Source organism: Centrocercus urophasianus, unplaced genomic scaffold (assembly GCF_019232065.1).
Source record: "Centrocercus urophasianus isolate 14NV4802_14NV808 unplaced genomic scaffold, USGS_Curo_1.0 seq_11, whole genome shotgun sequence".
In the NCBI taxonomy this organism is placed as follows: domain Eukaryota; kingdom Metazoa; phylum Chordata; class Aves; order Galliformes; family Phasianidae; genus Centrocercus; species Centrocercus urophasianus.
Genome location: NW_024884253.1, coordinates 67,486,182 through 67,505,317, shown reverse-complemented (window position 1 = coordinate 67,505,317; position 19,136 = coordinate 67,486,182). Strand labels below are relative to the sequence as shown.

General features: G+C 36.6%; 1 protein-coding gene across 7 annotated transcripts in view; it reads left to right on the top strand.

The window, feature by feature from the left end:
* SEMA5A (semaphorin 5A) overlaps positions 1 to 19,136 on the top strand; it is a 315,938-nt gene that overhangs the window by 284,003 nt on the left and 12,799 nt on the right. For all 7 annotated transcript variants that reach the window (XM_042809111.1, XM_042809115.1, XM_042809110.1 and 4 more), the window contains 2 exons: positions 5,839 to 6,057; positions 14,508 to 14,678. In XM_042809111.1, coding sequence (XP_042665045.1) covers positions 5,839 to 6,057; positions 14,508 to 14,678 — 390 coding nt within the window. The remainder of the gene's footprint in view (positions 1 to 5,838; positions 6,058 to 14,507; positions 14,679 to 19,136) is intronic.

Genomic DNA, 19,136 nt, shown 5'->3' with positions numbered 1-19,136 from the left:
CAGCAGTGAATGTAGTTTGTATTTTTCCAGATGCAGATTCATTTTTCATACTAATCAAGTTTATTTTACCACTAACTATGAAATTTTTTAGTTTATTTTAATATTTTGCAGCAATCCACAGGTAATTACAAGGTAGCTTAATGCTTGGAGTGTTCTCTCACTTCCTTATACTGCCCTGGCATTTTGCTGGGGAAGAGTTTGTGCAATATTTAATAAGTATTTGATAAATGTTTACCTAGAATGAATAGTATTAATGCTGAGAAGAACTTTTTGCTCACTACTGCTAAAGTAATGTGTTAGGCTTCTCACAGGTGTTTAACTAAATAAGAAATAATAAGGAATTTATGAAGTGGATAATTTCTGTTCTAAAAGTTTATGTTATACTATTGCCAGCAGTTTAAAGTTCCTTTATATCTGAGATGGAAAACTGAACTCCTGCAAAATTCTTTTCAAATATAGTTGCCTCTGAGTTGGAACTGTTTTATGTCTGCCAGAAGCATGTAGTTTAGAATAAATATTGTGTATATATATTTATATAAATAATTACATATATATAGAAATTGAACAGGCACTGTAGGTTTATTAATGTATTTCATTAAATGACAGTCTTTGATTTCATTTTCTTATATAATTATGTCAGCATTTCTTTCTAAATATTATAGTTACAGAAGGAAATATTGATATTTAAAATTATAGTTAATACATCTGCTTTCCACGTATGTGGCCTTTTTGTATCTGCAATACCTGGTTCAGCTGAAAAAAAAGTTACAAATGGAAGCATTTGTTTTATCTGAGGCCACAAACAGAATAGTTGCTGAGTCTTTAGGCTTTCTGATTCTCAGTATTATTTTCAGACAGCCTTCATTTTGTTAAATACAGCTTTCAGACGGAGAGCAAGAAACCAGAAGTGTGGGGTCAAATGCCTTCTTAGCCTGACTAGCTTGAAGATTTTTTTCATTTCTGAATGTCAGACTCCTGAATGTACTGATACTGTCACTTATTTGCATTTTGCTGCAGCTGCTGCTTTGATTCATTTGGAAATTATTAATCCTTGGATCAATGTATTTTTTTCATCAAAAAATCCAAAACACAGTACCATACAAGCCTACAAGCCTCTGCAAAAAAAAAAAAAAAACGCAAACCAAAACAAAAAAAAACCCTCTATCCCCTCTATCCCAGCCAAAACTATGGCAGGGAATGATCCTGTTGCACAGTAACATCATCAGAGAGAAGGTTCTTTGCTGATTAATGTTAATACTTTTGAATATTTAAATACTTAATATTGAGTTGTCATCAGGGCAGGAGCTAGAATACATCTGTCCTTTCTTCCTAATGAGCTCCCTCACAAGTTCATCATTAATTCATGCTCATTCTTTGACTTTTTCAGCCAGTGAATCTTTAATTGTTCTGTAATGAAAGATCAAACCCAACCATCTGACTTTCAAAGTGGCTACATTAACCAATATGCTTCTGGAGAAAAGGAATGGCATTATGGCTCCTTTAGCCACATCTTATTTTGAACCTGCTTGGTTAGACACTTTCTGATCATCATCAGAACAGTATGGTCATCAGAACAGTATGGAGTGACATATTTGCAGGGGACATGTATTATGACTGTGATAAAATTTACTGACTGCCTCTAAAGCACAGAATCCAGTGACATTTCCCTACTCCCAGGTTTGGGTCTGAGGCAACACAGTGCCCCTCTACTGATCCTTGATTTCATGGGAAGAAGACATGTGAATGAGATTTCTGTAAAACAGCTATCACTTTAGGAACAGAAGGATCTCATGGGAGTGGGAGCCCATTAATTTTGGCAGATGCTTTCACGACATCTGGAAAGATAGCAAGGAAACATCATCAGATATGACCATATCCCAGATTCTTTTAAACACTGCTTTAGTTATCTTAAAGTTAAGCTGTACCAATTTGCTGGCTTCTGTGGAAAGATTAATACACAGCATGCTTGCATACCTTATTACCAAAGTTTTGTTCTACAAAGATGAGTTCTCTGTTCTGTGCAGAGAGCCATTAATTAGAATTTTTCTTAGTGCCTATAATCTCCTGCTGCATAACTGTAGAAATACCACATTAAATGGAATTATGTTTCACCATCAGATGCTAGCAAAGCAAATTTTCTTTGGAGTGTAAGCATAGAGGTAGAACTTCTTGCCAGGGATACCATGGACTCTTCCTGAATGTTGTAAGACTTCTGTCTAAATCAACCAAGCATGGCATTTGCATCCTGTATTCATGCTTTTTTGACAAGTTTGATTAAGAAGAAATAAATGCTGTTTGTTCTTTGCCTTTGGGGTTTCATATAGTTGTCACATAGAGGGCAGACAGGTATTAGAAATAAACCACTAGAAGTTTCACACATATTTGCATGGCTTAAGGAAAATGTCTATACAGTCCAGCATTAAAACGGTCTTAAAAAATTGCCTCACTTCAGGTTTCAGTGTGTGCTTATGAAGTATATTAAATATCTGTTAAACATACTAATTTATGCTCTGCACAGTTTTGTGTTGTTTTGTTTTGTTCTCAGTACAAAAACACTATCAATAGTATTGAAAACTTAAGCATTTATTCTAGGGTTAAAAATTTCACAAGGTATGAGGTTAATAGATTTTTCCACATTGAATTTATTTCATCTAACTGTAGATTCCATTCTAGACTGCAAATACAGCTAGCAACTCTGAAGAATGAGGGATCCATCTGAAGATAAGTGCATGATAAAGTGGACAGAAGTTACCTTCTCTTTAGGGTGCTGAGTAGAGAAGTATCACCTTCTTTAACCTGGCAACTCTCTTCCTAATGCAGCCCTAACTACTGTTGGCCCTTTTTGCCACAAGACCCCGTTACTGGCTCCTTTTGCTGCCCACCAGCACACTCAGCCCTTTCTCTGCAGAGCTACTTTCCAGCTGGTCAGCTTCAGTGCTTTCTGGTGCACTGGTGCAATGCAAGACTTTCCATTTCCCCTTGTTGAACTTCATGAGGTTTCTCACTGCCCAATGGAGGTGCAGTACAACCATCTGATGTATCAGCCATTCCACCCAGTTTTGTATCATTAGCAAAGTTGCTGAGTGTGCCCTTTGGCCCATTGTCCAGGTCACCAAAGAAGTTAAAGAGAGTTGGATCTGGTATTGAGCCCTCACATACAACACTACTGATTTGCCTCCACCTGGTCTTTGTGCTGGTGATCACAAACCTATTAGCATGACTGTTCAGATAGTTTTCAGTCTACATCACTGTCCACTCATCACACCCATATTCTGTAGACTTGTCTGTGAGGATGCTGTAGGGAAAAGTGTCAAAATTCTTACTTAAGTTGAGATAATTAGCATCTGCTGTTCTCCCTTTATCTACAAACCTAGCAACGCCATTGTGGAAGGTCATAAGGTCATTCAAATAATATGTAGTAGAATATTTCCAGAAGTTAAATTGATCTTATTATTTTTAATGTCATTAGTGTCATAAAGGTAATTTTTAGTGTGCATTTTCTGTCAGAAGAGAAAGTTCTAAAACCCCTATATAGTTACTATATATACTGCTGTAAATCTGTAGAAAAATGCATTGTAAAGAGGAAAACACATGGTAACACTCACTGCAGACCAAATCACGTACTGAAAAGATTTGTTAGAATATTCTTCTGCTTCAGAGCTAAATTTCATCAGAGTAGATGATCCCTCTCTCTCTCTCACCTCCTAGTTTAAATTGCAATAAATTTGATATAATAATGCCAAATAAATTTGCATATTCTCTGTGGGTCTGAAAAATATACATCTACCCTGAAAATGTCTTCAGAATATACTAGTAATGGTATGAAGTGGTACATGCTGCAGTGTTTTATGAAGAAAATGACAGGCAACCTAGTCTGAATAAGAACACTTCTGCCATTGTTTATGCTGCTGTTAATGTAATAGCTGAAACCCCAACAACCCTCATTTGAAGTCCTGATATTGAAAAAATACTATCATTTTATTCTCGCAGCTCATTGTGTGTTTAGTCTGGACATTTCAGTGATACAAAGTTTTTGTGTTTTTTTTTAATTGATTTTTTTTTTTTTTTAATGGAGATGGGGTTGTTTATCTTTTATAGATAGCTGGCCTGTATTCATTATTCCTGCACTATTTCTCTCTACTTGCTCTCATTTTGGATTTGATTTTTGGATTTGTCATGTTTCCTGAAATGCTGCTTTTAATATCTTTGTGTAATAGAATCTGACTCAGTAGGAGAGAAATTGTTACCCTCTATAATCACTGAAAGGTTTTATCCATTTTTAGTCATTTTATATTGCTCATCTTTTGTTGTTGTTGTTGTTGTTGTTGTTGTTTTAACTAATGTCAACAGTTGCTTATTACATATATTTATGTATCATTCCAATACTGCCAATTGTTATCAAGTGTTGAAGAAGACTATGCGAAACTTATCCATTTTGAGCTGATTGTGAATGTACTTTACAGGGCAGAACTTAGTAATGCCTTTTGCACTGGTAGGAATGGGGTGTAGTTGTTTCACTTCTGTGAAATAAATGCTTATAATAAAAGCATCAGTTAGTGGTCCACTGATCATAGAATCTCCACTGTTGCCAGCAATAGGGAAAATGAACTGCTTTGGCACAGTAGAAAATCCCAGAGATGCTTATTGGTGATGCTTAGCAACAATTCTACAGCTCGAGTGAGTCCAGTGTTCCGAGTATAGCTGAAGGAGTCTCTTTCTGTGCAGGATCAAGCCTGCAATTGACAAAAACACCACAGTTAACTGCACCTTATTAGAACAATTTCATTTGGGGCTATATCCAAGCATACTTGATGATCTCTGGAGGTCCTTTCCAACCCCTACAATTCTGTGATTCTGTGATATTGGTCATATCCTGTGAATACAATGCCGTGTATTCCCTTTTATTAATAAATAATGGAGTTCTGTTTCCATTCCATATAATCTAATGACTTTTCTTAGTATTAAAATATCTTAGAAAATTTGTTTTCCACTTTCCAGACAATTATGTTCACTGGGAAGTATTTTATCATGTATGTCTCCAAATGTTAATTTCTATGGTTTGTATGTGGATTAAAAAACATGGGAAAAAAATGTTTTGTGAACTGACAAAACGTTTTTCTTCACAGAGCAGCAGTTTCACTAGTCTTTGTCCACTTATATCTGTATACTGTTTAAAATCTATGTTTCTGGCTGAGATCATGCACTGCTTTCCAGAAGACCCATGAACCTCTTAGTACAGCAAATGCTAGTGAGACTGGCTGGGTGGAGGAAGTGGGCAAAGCTCAGCAGTCAGACCAGAAGTAGCTCAGTGTAGCTCAGTGAGTTGCCGCAGGCAGTTCAGTTCTGTCTTCTGTGCCAGCCTATTGCTCTAAAACAGAGGCAATAATAGTTAGGAGCTGGATTCAGGTCTTCACTGCAGTTCTGTGCAAGTAAGTGATTATGAAATTTCTACAGGGGAAGAAATTCTTGAGATCATTGAATCATACAATCACAGAATGGCCTGGGTTGAAAAGGGCTTCAAAGATCATCTAGTTTCAGTCCCCCTGCTACATGCAGGGTTGCCAACCACTAGACCAGACTGTCCAGAGCCATATCCTGCCTGGCCTTGAATGCATCCAGGGACAGGGCATCCACAATCTCCTTAGGTTACCTGCTCTAATGTATCACCACCCTCTGAGTGAAAAACTTCCTCCTAATATCTAAGCTAGATGAACATAGGGTTGATTTTTAATATTAAAGGATGAGAAACTCCTAGTTATACGAGTAAACGTGAGAAGGATAAGATGGTTTGGGATGAGTTACTCTTTTAATTCTGTATTATTTTTCTACTTTTATTAGGATTATCAGGAGATTTCTTGCGTTCTGGACGATATTCTGCTCACACCATCAATGGTGCCTGGTCACCATGGTCTGCATGGTCTCAGTGCAGTCGTGACTGCAGTAGGGGAATAAGGAATCGCAAACGGGTCTGCAGCAATCCTGAGCCCAAGTATGGTGGCCTTCCTTGCCTTGGTCCATCTCTAGAGTACCAGGAATGCAACATTTTGCCTTGTCCAGGTAAGAGTCAACTAGAACAAGAGAAGTATTTGAAAATATAACTTCTCTTCGTGGCGTGATTTTGGTTGTTTATTTGTTTCAGATGGTTAAATCAGGTTTTGTTTTAAGTAAATTATGGTACAAATAGTTTATCTGTAAGCCTATTTTATTTCTGAGGAAACTAATTAGTTCAGTCTAGTTTAGCTTGCCAAAAGTTTACATGGAAATTTCAGTGATTATGTTCTATTTTAGGATGCACATTCATGGTAACTGCCTATGTAAAGTAAAACCCATTGTATTTTACAATGCAGAAATATCTTTAACTAAGGTGAATTCATATCTGAGACATGATTGATGGATAAATTCCATGTGGAGAAGTCTTTTTCTTCTGTTGCTTTTCAGGAAATTATTTTTATTTGCCTCTGGCAAGAGATTTTCACAAGTTTGCTCAGTCATGTCTTCATACCCAATAGAATCCCCAAAAATAGTTATATTAAAGTGGATTTGAGTAAGATTCCCCAGTAATGTCAGTTTACCATTAACAATATTAACAGCTATGTCATCTTTCACTTTTGAGACATTGGTTGTAAAAACATAATTTCAATAAGTAATCTTTTAAGAGAAGAAATTCATTATGGAAATGCTGGTATAGTCTTAAATTCAAAAATATAATTTTCATTACAGTGATTGCTAGAATTTTGAGATTGCTGGCTTTTGAGAATAGAGCCTCTAGCAAATAGAGTTCAGCACTGGTCACCATAATTGCTGGTATCTCAATCAGGCCTTGGATTATTCAAGGAATTTTGAGATTCTCCTTCACTGAAGTTTTTTTTATAATTCTGTAAAAAGGACTGCAAGTGCAATACATGTTTTCAAGAAACATGGGGTTATAAATCATTTGTGTATCTCAGAGATTTACAAAGAAAAAGGCATTTTGGTTCTAGTGACCTCACAACTGTCATAAAACAGACATCCAAATTCAAAGGCTTTTGTGGGGAAAAAAAAAAGAAAGAAAGAAGAACACAGTTGAGAATATATGAAGATAAGAAAGTGTAATTTGAATAGGAGGAAGCAATTCAAGGTACAGAAAGTTATAGAGAGAAAGAAGGATAATGAGTGAGAAGGTCTTGTTTTTCCCTATATCAATACAAAAATTTAGAAATAAGCTTTCCTACATCTGTAATTGATTAATTATGTGTAACTCTGCCTTTCTGAAGGAAGAAGGGATGTCCTTGTATTTAGTTTATTTCTTCAGAGACAAATTTCATTTGTACTTTTAGTGCAAAGAAGATTTGAACAAAAATGCACAGCTTGAATGAAGTATTTAGATGTATGATAGCCTGCAAGGAATCATGAAGGTCCTCAGCAATTAAGTTGTTATCTATAATTAAAAAGAAATATAAGGGCCTCAGTTAGATCTCAGATAAATTTGAAGGCAAAACATTCTAAGTGGCAGACATAATTTTTCCAAATGACTTGGAAGAAAAAAAATGATTGCTGAATAAGGCTTGTTCATAACTCATACTTGTTTATTAATTTGTAGAAGGTGATTTTTTTAATTGGAAAACTGTATTGATAAAAATAAATTCTGGTAAACATGCATATCTGCTATGGCACATCATGTAACCTCAACAAGTCAAGAAATAAACAATACATAGGTGAAGAGCCTTTCATCTAGCCTGTGCGTACAAACCTGACAGACTCCACAGAAGGGGCACAGAAGAAATCAGGCAGCAGAAAACCTTGTTGGTGGATCTCTTTTTAACTTATTAACCATTGCCCTAGGTGACTAGTTTTTATTTCCTGGATGCCTGTATTCAGGACTAATATATAAAGTATTCTTACCCAAGCTATCTATGCAAGTTTCTAAAACATTCTTTTTAGGCTTTGATCATACAGTCCTTGCTGATGATCATGGGAAAGATTGATGTGGATTTAGATCTCATCATGGTATTAATTTCTCACTTTCAGTAGGCTATAGCTAGAGATGCAGGGACTGAGCGAGAGTAGATATGTCGTGCCTCTCTTGTCACAGAGGAATAAAATAAGAACTCTGCATGATTCAGTCTTGTCTGTGTAGTAAAGAGATGCAGACAGAAAAGGAACATGAGAGAATTTTGTTCTGACCATGATGCTAGAGAACTGGCCATACTAATAGAAATTAAAGTGCAATACAGAAGAATTTGATACTGTGAAAGGAACTTGAGTTCCTTCAAGGTAAAGACCACTTCATGTGTTCCTTAATAAAACCCATCTATTTATTTATAATCCAGTCATTAACTGCTCAGAAATATATAAGATAGTAGGAAGGAGTGAATTGGCTGTCAAAAAGAAGCATTCCTGTAAATTCTGGCTTAGGTTCTATTTTTCTACCTATTTTGCTTATTACAGACAGGATGAAACGCTTAAAATGAGAATTGATGAAAAAGATGAGTGATAGAGAGGTATACTGAATAATGTTTAAGTCCTGCTTAGTAGGACTTAATGCACCTAAATCATTTAAGTTGGCTCAGTGACATTCTGGAGGACTAACACAATGAAAAAGCCCATGGAGCAATAACAAAGTGCACAGGGCTCTCTTGTCTAGTTAAGTGTCCTGTAGCACAATTTTAAATATACATAATAATAGCCAACAATTTATTATTAGATGTGCAACAGGATCCTATAACTCTAAAAAAAAAAAAAAATACTGAAGCCAACTAGATGCTGCCTTCAGCAACTCAACTCACTCCTAAATTGTTCTTGAGGGGAGAAAGAAAATACTATTAAGTTTCTCCCAGTTTGTAGCCAGGGAAATAATACGTGCTGAAATGTGGATTGTTAGGAGTTACTGGGCAGATCAGTTTTTGTTGATCGCACTCAAAGGCTAAATATATAATGGTAAATTGAATAGTGCCAGAAATTTACCAGAAATTAATTGTACCCAAGCCCAGGAATACAATTTGTCTACATTGTGCAAGTTTTAGAATGTTCCCTCATACAATTTTGGCTTCAACTAACTAGATTGGTCTGAAATAAGCTGTGGAAATAATCTGTAAGTTAGTGTATAGTAAGGCCTATTTGTACTACTTAGTTTCCAAGCAGCCAGTTTTGAGAGGCAGGAAAACTTGCGCTAGCAAATTGTGTTTTGGCCCTGTGCCTCATCTCCTTTTTTAGGGCTCAGAGATATGCTGAATCGAGTTGAGCTGGCAAGCAAAGAACAGTCTCAATAACTATAGAAAGAAACCGTGAATGTATTTCTACTTTCTTTTTATTACTGATATGTGGTCACTATACAAAGAAGGAAACTATACTCACGCATATTAGGATTTTGTTAATCTTCACTGTTTGTAAGATATTCACATCATGAAGAGAAATGGGTGACGAAGAACATTTTTTACATGGTAAATTCAGCAGATTTACAAACATTACAGGAATTTATTAACTAAATTACATATTTTCCTGGAAATAATAACTAATGTAAGACATTTTGTCTTTGTGTAGCTCACAACATTACATAGCTGTCCACTTATTATTGTAGGAAAAAATAATTTTTTTCTTCATCTTTGTTTTTCTTTGCTTCTTGCTGCCTTCTCTTTCCTTCTTTTGCACATAGAGACCAAAGTGCCATTAATAAGGAGTCTAAAGACATGCCATCTGAGCTCTTTGAGGGAGTGTTGTTCCCTCTACTACTGAAATCATATTGGTGGATCAAGGAAAAGGATGTTTATTGTCTGTGATTTGGAACTCTGACCTCCTTGCCAGTAATTTGGGATTTCATCAGTTTACCTTTGTTATCACAGCAGTTTTAGTTTGTTTTAGAGATGATGTTCTGTTTGAGAATTACTGAATAAATTAACTGCAAGCATTCATGTAATTCATGCATCTGTAAATGTGCTAATAAAATAGTTTCATACATATATGACTAACTGAAATACCACCTAAGGTACATATGCATCCCCTAGCCAATTATTGATCACTGCTTTTTTCTTCTTTATTGCTTTAATTATTTTTTCCCTTTTTTAAACCTACAAATAGGCCACGAGGAAACAAAGGCTTATTTAAAGAAACAGGCAAAAGTGCACCACAGTAAATTCCTAAACCACAGGAAAAAAAAATAGTCCTGTGGCAATAAAGCTTGTTTCTCAGGCTGCTAATGCCTATCTTTCCATACACTCTGATCTCTCTAAGCTTCTGTTTCCAGTGTGGAGAGAACTGCTGTTTGGAAGCAAACACAGTTCTTCTAACCTACAAGTCTCAGCTGCAGGCTTAAACCCAATTTGATCCTTGGGTTTTGTTGTTGTTATGCCTTTCCTAAAAGCATTAGTTTGTCTTCTGTGTTTTGCCCTGCATTAAAAAGACTGTTTCATCCAGCTCTGCTTTTATGAATGGAAGGTAACTAGCATCGCAGAATCAAGACTTTGTCTTTGCAAACTTTGATGTCAGAATTTCTCTTTTCCACAGTAAAACACACGCAGCTGTATCTCACAGGAAAAAGACTAAGTGATATGGAATGGGATGATCTCTGGGTGCCTGGATGGGAGCAGTACTCTGTTAGGTCTGTGAACTGCACACCAGCCAGTGTCCCTATATTTATTTTTCACTCAGCTGTTGTGAAACACGTCACTTGCATTTCAGTGGAAAGTACTGTGCTTATATTTATATTCCTTCATAGAAAAGATTGACCTTTCTCAGCTTTATTTATTCTCTTTTGTTGTGCTTTCAAAAAGATGAACATAAAACATTATAAACCTTAACCACAAACCCTAAAGAATAATGTTATTGGCTATTTAAATTTGAAATTAAACCAGACAGTATACGAACAAGGCTGCAATCCTATTTGTGCTCTCTTGAAAGAAGGTGAGGCCATTGTGTCATCTCCACTTCCTTTGTCATTCTTATAAAACCTGAGTGCATAGCAGGATATCCAGTTTAATAGTCTCTTGGAAATTCTCCAGTAATGTGAATTTTATATCATGTCCCCAAGAGGTCATGTTTCTATACACTGTTTTTCCCTGGAACAACCTCTTCCCCCAACTTCTTTTCATTATAGTGAAGAAATATTTATTAACCACGACACAGTCAGTAGGAAAAAAAGTTCTTACTTAAAGGAAAAAACAACATTGTTTAGAGCTCCCTGCTAGCTGAAGAGGCCTATTTCTAAGAGGGACCAACCTCAGTAATTGTCAGGAAATGCAGACAGTTTGTGTCTTTTATTGTGGAACTTCTTTAACTACTTTCTTTAGTCCAACAGCTCCACAATCTGCTTTGTAAGTGTGTGTAGTGACTGCAGTGGCTGGAACTTTCCTTGCAACTGTGTATTTTTCCTCCTATAAGAAGCAAAAATAACATTAAAGACTCCATGACAAAAGGGGAAAAAAAACCAAATGGTGCTGTGTTGCTAAGCGACTTTAACAAAAGATGAAAGAAACCACAGAACTCTATTTAAGTCTTGTAAAAACTGAAGAACTAAATACCCATCCCTTTGATCTTATTTGGCAATGATGATGCTTTATCATCCTCTGTTGCTGAGAAAGACAAGTCCTGAAGACAAACAAAAGAGGTAGTTATGATAGTCCTTAAAAGGCTTAGAAATTTAGGAGGGTAAACTGTCAGTAAGTAGTTGCTAAGAAAAGCAGTTGTAATTACACTGTCCAGCTTAACCATGATTAACATTCTCTGCTATATTGTGTCTGCTCTTTTCCATCTTCCTCAGTCTTGCTTCTCCCGTTACATCCCGAGGCTTGTGGTGGAGCTGGACCACCATAGCTGTGGAGCGTGGTGACATTCCTGGATGTCACATCAGTATCTTTATTATTGTTCACCTACAGATAGACAACAGGCAGCAGTTTCAAATGCATGCACGTTTTGTAATTTTCATTCTTGCTCTTGAAAATTATGTAGAAAATGTTGGGGATCACTGCCTCTATTATACTGGACAAGATAGGGAATGTTTGCAGACAATTTCTCTTTTATGTAGGCAACTTGTGTCTGACATTTGATTTCATAAAGGTCTATACAGTGCAGTGCGAATCCATCTGATTGTTTATTTGAGCTAGTAGAGGATCATTTTAAGTTTAAAAATTAAAAAAAAAAAAAAAGAATAAAAGAAGGAATATCTGGAAAGATAAAGCTTGATATCTTATGAAATGAGTTGCTGGACAACAGCTTCTTCTTTTATTTGGCATTATTTAAAAAAAAAAAAAAAAAAGAAAAGAGGGCAAGTTCTGATTAAAAGATATCATGTCTTGTCTTGAAATTGTTAAACAATTGCACAGTAATTTCAGCAGCACTGAGGACTAATAACCTGCAGCTTGGTTAGGATGAGCTTGCATAATACCACATTACCAGAGTTATCACAGGCGAAAAAAGATATATGAGTGAGAAAATAAGTGAGGCACTCTACTGAGATGTGGTATTTATATATTATAGGTAGCTTAAAACTCTCTCATACATCTCTATAGCTAGATTATTTGGCTTATGAAAATATCCTGGAAGAAAAAATATCGCAGTCATTGAATTCCTTAATAATAAAAATAATGCTCTCTGCATTATAGCCCCAGATTTCCCAAATCCAGTCTGACCAGCCAGAGACTAGATACATTACTTGCAAGAGTTTTTACTTTTACTCACAGAGAGAGTGCCATCTCTTTCCTTTCTTGATTGATTGAGAGAATAAAGTGATTTATATTCAACAACTTTGTTTACAGGGTTAGGATGCTAACAGTCTTAGGTATGCACTAGTGAATTAGTTTGATTAGCACATGAAAACCTGAGGGTTTGCTATATCTGAACTTAAGTTCACAAATGCACATATATGTTTCAATGTCAAAATGACTACATTCTCCTAGCTCGTTTTAGTCTATTTTGCAGTCTTTGCTTGGAAATCATTGTGTCTGACTCACCAGCTGCACTTCTGGTATACAGTGCAATCAAACTGAGTCTTTTTTTAACATTTTACACTCTCTGTATCTTAAGATTAGATTCGGAACTTCCTCTGTGCTTGTAGAAGATAATTATGAAATAGCTTTTCAATAAACCAGTGAAAATGATTTTAATCCTTAAAAAGCTCTTTGATTAACTGGATGGAAAGAATAAAAACTAGTCCCTGCGAAATGTTTTATAAGTGTCTTGGAGACTCTAGTAGCAATCTTTCAATGAAGCACAAAATCAAGTCTTACCAGGAATGTCCTAAATGAGTACACTGCAAAAATTGTGAACAAAAAATATGTGCTTACTTTGTATCTTTAAAAGCAGTCAATATTAAATTTTTCTCTCCTTTGGTAAAATGCCAACTCCTGCTCTGAGTGATGGAAGGAAACAAATGCAAATGCTATGTGCACTTCAGGGTCCTGTAATAAAAAATACTTTACTTGTAAATTGCCATTGCTACACATAAAGTTTCTTCTATTTATGTCAGTTAAATTACGCACAGTGTGTTTCCTTTGATTGGGTGGAGACATGTCAAATAAATTCCTTACTTAATAATAATAAGGCAAATGTAAACCTTCTTATAGTAGTTTGAAAAGAAATTCATTTTTGCAAGATGTGAATATTTTGGAAGTTTATTTTTCTTCTTTTTTCCAAAAATTAAAAGAGAGGTAAAGAAAATACTGATGCTATTTGCAAAGGAAAATGTATGTGTGACTTTGTCATGCGACTACAGATAGAAAGACTTTGGCAAATGGGCCAAGTATGGCTATAAGTAACAGAAATACATCCTGGAACAACAACTTTAAGGACAGTGGCTGGACAAAGTTTGGTGAAGGCAATTAGGTCAGCTTTAATTAAGACTTGTCCAGTGACCATGTTTCGAAAGTTGTCTTCTCAGACAACAATGGGGCTTCTATGATTTCCAGCCTAACCTTTTGAAAACTGTGTCTGTAGATGAAGAAGAATTTGATATACCTAAATCAGTAAATATTAATGGATTTTATTATTTTTAAAATGTTTCCAAAAATGTGTCTTTGAAATTTAAAGCAGCAACTCCTTTTTGACATTCTTCTGTTGCTTTTTGAAACTACTGGCATCATTCTGCCACTGCTATCTGTGCTAGAGCTATAGAAATACTGTAGCGGCCCATCAAACCCTAAAACTGTTTGATCAACTGTAATGGATTGTACAGCTAAACAAGTCTTACTTGGGTTATGAAAGAAAATCTGGATTCTGCAGTCTTCTTTTTTGAAGGAAAAAATGAAATTAGTTTTACCTTAGAACTATTATGCTACTCTCTGAAGGCGTATTATGTGAATGAGTAATAACGTTAGACTTCCCAGTATACCACTGGATTTTTAAATATGTGAATTTAGTCATTTTGTGATATGGTATCATGATACAATATGGATTCACTTCATTGGCTTACATTCAGTAGGAACTAAAAATATCCACTAATTCATTAGCTAGAAATTAGATTCACAAAACATGAAAAGGACAGACTGGATTATATAATATAATAATAATATTGCATAATATCATATTTTGTGTCTTTGCAGTGGATGGAGGCTGGTCTTGCTGGTCGTCTTGGTCAAAGTGCTCAGCAACGTGTGGAGGAGGACATTACATGAGAACCCGCTCCTGCACCAATCCTGCACCAGCATATGGAGGAGATATTTGTCTTGGCCTGCACACTGAAGAAGCCCTCTGCAACACGCAGCCGTGTCCAGGTACAGCAAATAAGCACAGGCAGCTTATGTATGCCACAGCACATCATTTATAGTTGAGTAACATAGTGTTCCTTGATCTATTATTTAGGAGCAAATCTTTTCTCTCCTTTATTAAGTGCACAGTCAGCTTTTACATGCTATGTTCACAGTAAATTAAATGTAGGTATGCCAAAAAGAACATGATAGGCTTCTATAAGTACCTCAATCAGAAAAGAAACATCCAGGAAGGCATACCCCTCCTATTGAGTGACACAAGCAGGCTGGTAACAACTGATGAGGAGAATGCTGAGGTACTTAACTCTTTTTTGCCTCCATCTTCTCTGATAACTGCTCACTGCACAGCCCTCAGACATTTGGTTTGATAGGAGGGGATTGGGAAATCAACATCCCTCCCACTTTAAGTGAAAATCAGGCTCTTGACCACTGGAGGAAACTGAACATCCGCAAGTCTATGGGTCCCAATGAGATGCATCCCGGAGTCCTAAGGAAATTGGCTGATGTGGTTACCAAGAGACTCTATGGTATTTCAAAAGTCGTAGCAATTAGGTGAAATCTCTGGTGACTGGAAAAAAAGGAAACATCATACCCATTTTTAAAAAGGGTAAAAGAGATGAGCCTGGTGGCTACCGACTTGTCAGTCTCACCTCTGTTCTGGAGAAGATCATAGAATAGATCCTCCTGGAAGCTATGCTAAGGCGCATAGAAGACAGGGAGGTGACAGGGGAGAACCAGAATAGCTTCACCAAGAGCAAATTATATTTGACCAACATGGTGGCCTTTTATGATGGTGTCACTGCAATAGTGGACAAGGGAAGAGCCACTAATGTCATCTGTCTTGACTTCAGTAAGGCCTTTGACATGGTACCCCACAACGTCCTTCTCTCCAAATTGGAAAGATATGGATTTGGTGGGTAGACTGTTTGAAGGACAGAGAACTGGCCACAGGATTGAGTCTGGAGAGAGGTGGTTAATGGCTCAGTGTCTAGATAGAGATTGGTGATAAGTGGTGCTCCTCAGAGGTCAGTGCTGGGGCCAATACTCCCAATACTCTAATATCTTCAGCAGTGACATTGACAGTGAGGTCAAGTGCACCCTCAATAAGTTTCCCACAGCTGATTACCCCAAGCTGTGGGTGTGGTTGACACAGCTGAGGGAGCAGATGCCATTTAGAGGGATCTAGACAGGCTTGAGCAGTGGACCAGTGAACCTCATGAGGTTCAATAAATCCAAGTGCAAGGTCTTGCTCCTGGGGTGAGGCAACCCTCATTACCAATACAAATTGGGGGATTAAAGGATTGAGAGCAGCTCCTGCCAAAAGAGACCTGAGGGTACTGGTGAATGGGAAGCTGAACATGAGCCAGAAATGTGCTCTCACAGCTCAGAAAGCCAACTGTATGCTGGGCTGCATCAAAATATGTGGCCAGCAGGGTGAGGGAGGTGATCCTGCCCCTCTACTCTGCGCTGGTGACACCTCATCTGGAGTACTGCGTCCAGATTTGGAGTGCAGGAGAGATACAGATCTGTTGGAGCGTGTCAGAGAAGAACCATGAAAATGATCCATGGAATGGAACACCTCTCCTATGAGGACAGGCAGAGAGAGCTGAGGCTGTTCAGCCTGGAGAAGAGAAGGCTGCAAGGTGCCCTGATAGCGGCCTTTCAGAATCTAAAAAGGAGCTACAGGAAAGAAGGAGACAGACTCTTTAGCAAGGTCTGTGGTGATAGAACAAGGGGAAATGGCTTCAAGCTCAGAGAAGGTGGGTTGAAGTTCCTTATATGGGTCATAAGGGAAGGTGGGTACAAGTTCCTTATATCTATAAGGAAAAAATCTTTTACAGTGAGGGCAGTGAGGCACTGAAACAGGTTACTTAGTGTGGTTGATGCCCTATCCCTGAAGACCTTCAAGGCGAGGATAGATCAGGCCCTGGGCAACCTGATCCAGCTGTAGTTGTCCCTGTTCACTGCTGGGGATTTAGACTAGATGGCCCTCAGAAGTCCCTTCCAACTCTAAGGATTCTATGATTCTAAATAATATAATAATAGAATATGGCCTACAGGAGACCATCTCTTCCTTCCTTGTTTGAAAATTACACAAGAATTACAATTTAAATTATCATCTTCTTGTTCTGAATGAGCTAAAATATTGTAATGTTTGAAGTGGTTCTTGCAACTGATTGGTAGGCTTCTAATAGCACTATCCTAAATAAGTGCCTTTGTTATAATACTAAATGTTCACATCAATCAGATTGCTGAGATTGCATATTCAATAGCATGCATATTACAAGGTCTTTCAAGTACATAATGCTTTATATTAACCTTTGTTCAAGACTTCTTTTTGTATAAAATGGAAAGCAAGCTTTAATGCTCTTTGTAAAATAAATACTTCATTTTTGGATGTTAAGGGGCAGAGACTTCATATTTTTAGATCACTGCAAAGTACCTGGTAAATGAAATGTCTCAGCACTCCTGGTGGTTGTATAATGTTATGGATCATGACCTTTTCCTTAACTCTGCTTTTTGAACTATACTAAAGGAACCTGAATTTTTAGTGAAACGTAAGTCAGAAGAAGAGAGTAAAATTGCAGAAGAGCAGATAAAGAGTGAAAACACAGTAGGAGAGTTTGTTTTCATTTACAGTTGATTAATGGATTATAGGCAACAGTAAAAGGAAATAAATAGCTTCAAGGAACTGGCATCAGTGCCAGGTTCTATCTTTGGTTTACTGACGACTCCTAGATTTCATGGCAACGTTTTTGACTTATATGATGAGGTTGTGTAACTGAAGGCACAGGCCCCATGAATATGAATGTATAGATCTTATTACCTGTGCTGAACCACACTTTCAGTTGATTTCCTTTCCCAGGCACTGCATGTCCTGAAGTTGAATAGAAATGCATACTTCGTCAAACTTAAAGAAAGTGCAACACTCTATTGGGTTTTAAAAAATACACAGAAAGCAGTTGATTATTTTATTTTTCAAGACAAATATCATATATTTGTATTGGGATCCTTAAGGCATCTTTTAAAGGTCATAACTAGAGTGTTCATTGTGCTATTATTGTAGCTATTTCTCTTGCATTTATTTTCTAGTGACATTTTTCTAGAAATGACAGTTTTCAAATGTTTATAAATAATCTCTTCATCTTGTTTTTGACTGGCTGTTACTCAAGATTTGGAATAGATAGTGGGTGAAGGACATTGGTTTCAGTTTGGTTCAGGAAAGTGAAAATTTTTATAAAGCAGTAAAATTTCGGAGTTCAAAGCATATATCTCAAATTACTATGATTCTTATTACTTTATTTCAGTCTCACTGAAAATTTGCCATAGATTTTGAAAGCAATTATATGAGGGAATGGCCTTTGCCTCATGTGCATACTGTACATTTCACAATTTGTTTACTGTTCTTATTTCATATTGGTACAAAAATGACCCCAGTGCTACACCCCTTGTCAAGTTTGGGCAGACTCTTGCATTCCTGCACAGCCATTTTGCTGTGGTGAAGATCATAAGGCCAGTATTTGCTGCTAGAGCAGATCTGGTAATACCTTTGGTAGCATTTGCTGCTTGAGTGACATGTTTAGTATAATGCTACTTGGTGTCTAGAAACCACCAACCCACGCAGAAATGTATATGGAAATTATTTATAATGTTTCTTAGGTTATGAAAAAGAAAAGATTTATTGGCATTTGAAATAGGACTTTTTTGGCAAAAGAAAACTAGCAGAAAATTGAGATTTTCTGAACCTTGATACCAAAGTTTTTTTTAAGGATATGGAAGGTTAATTGCAAATCTGACTGAAAATATACAAGTGTGCAGTAAAAACATAGCAGTTTTGTGTCTGCAAAATGAATTGTTTTCTCATGCTTCATTTTGAAAGCTGTATCACCACATTTTCTTTTAATTTATCTAAATGCAGTCGCACAAATATGAGTGGAAGTGCTGTACTATTGATCCTTACTGTTTTATAGGCTGCTTGTCTCTATGTGTAATCAGTTGCAAGGATGTCTGTAATGTATTGAATAAAGCAGTATTTTATATGTCAAGTATTCACAGATGCTGTAAGAACGGAAAATATTTTCTGTTCTTGAACTTCTAATTCACACATGCAAATAATGGATAAAGAATTGAGCATTTAGAAGTAATGGTGTAGTTATGCATAGGAGAGATTTATGATTTCATGGACTGGTGGCCTCATCATTCTGGGCTGGCTTCTTTACCCAGAGATCTTTTAAGAACTACTTGGATTTAACCTTGTTGCAAATGCCAGCCAAAACTGTAGGAAGAAGACAAGACAACTGAGTAAACCTCTCCATGTTAGAGGTGAAAATCAGCTTCAGATTACAAACCTCTTCAGTCTGCCTTTTCTTTTCCATTCTTATGACTTTTACACAAAGCTGAGGCTGCAAATAATTTATGAGATCTCTTCTATCTACAGCAAGGAAACGATCCTGAAATTAAAAC